The 1,008-nt window shown below is 59.9% G+C and overlaps 1 protein-coding gene across 1 annotated transcript in view; it reads left to right on the forward strand.

The window, feature by feature from the left end:
• Igsf3 (immunoglobulin superfamily member 3) overlaps positions 1-1,008 on the forward strand; it is a 101,125-nt gene that overhangs the window by 77,854 nt on the left and 22,263 nt on the right. Inside the window, exon 10 of the mRNA XM_023701749.1 lies at positions 426-830. Within this exon, the coding sequence (XP_023557517.1) occupies positions 426-830 (405 nt within the window). The remainder of the gene's footprint in view (positions 1-425; positions 831-1,008) is intronic.

Below are 1,008 nucleotides of genomic sequence, written 5' to 3' on the forward strand. Positions count from 1 at the left end.
AGGGGATGGAGGCCTCCTGCCTGTGCCCTACCTCTGGGGCATCCAGACACTGGATGGCAGGGGAAGGGGCCAGGCTGGTGGAAGTACACTGGCCTTAGGGCCGTTTTCTCCTGTTCTTGCGTGGAATCTCTGGTTTCCTCGATATGGCCCTGGCTACATGTACTCAGCCCCTGAAAGGCAGGGGCGTCTGATTGTAGAGGAGGAGCTAATGCAGGTCTGCACGGGGTCACATGTGGAGCGTGGCCTAGGCCTCTTCTGGTAGGTGTTGGAGACCAAATCACATTAGTGCCAGGATGACAAGGAAGCTCAGAAGAGCTGTGGGCCCCCACCATATACCCTGGCGTTGTGCCACCCTGTAGCTGATGTCACGTGGCCCCAGAAAGCCACATGTCGCCTGTGGTTGAATCTCTCTACTCTCTGTCCAGAAACAGGCTTTGCGGTGACAGCCATCTCCCGGACACCAGGGGTGACCTACAACGACTCCTTTGACTTACAGTGTATCATCAAGCCACACTACCCGGCCCGGGTCCCCGTGTCGGTGACGTGGCGCTTCCAGCCAGTGAGCACTGCTGAGTTCCACGACCTGGTGACCTTCACGCGGGATGGAGGGGTCCAGTGGGGAGACAGGTCCTCCAGCTTCCGAACCCGGACTGCCATCGAGAAGGCCGAGTCCAGTAACAATGTCCGCTTGAGCATCAGCCGGGCCAGTGACACAGAGGCAGGCAAGTACCAGTGTGTGGCAGAGCTGTGGAGGAAGAACTACAACCACACCTGGACACGACTGGCCGAGAGGACCTCGAACCTGCTGGAGATCCGAGTGCTGCAGCCAGGTGGGTGGTGCTGCCTTGCAGACCGCTGTCGTGGGACCTGTGGGGTGGCGGTGCTTCTGTGAGGCGGAGCCTCAGATGCGTGCTGACATGACGTGTTGGGACACGTGAGGCTGTGGGCTTGCGTGGCATTCAGGTTTCCACGGGGTTGGGAGACGTGTGGAGGGAGAGGCATGCGTGC

Source organism: Octodon degus, unplaced genomic scaffold, assembly GCF_000260255.1.
Source record: "Octodon degus isolate 3935 unplaced genomic scaffold, OctDeg1.0 scaffold00140, whole genome shotgun sequence".
Taxonomy (NCBI): Eukaryota; Metazoa; Chordata; class Mammalia; order Rodentia; family Octodontidae; genus Octodon; species Octodon degus.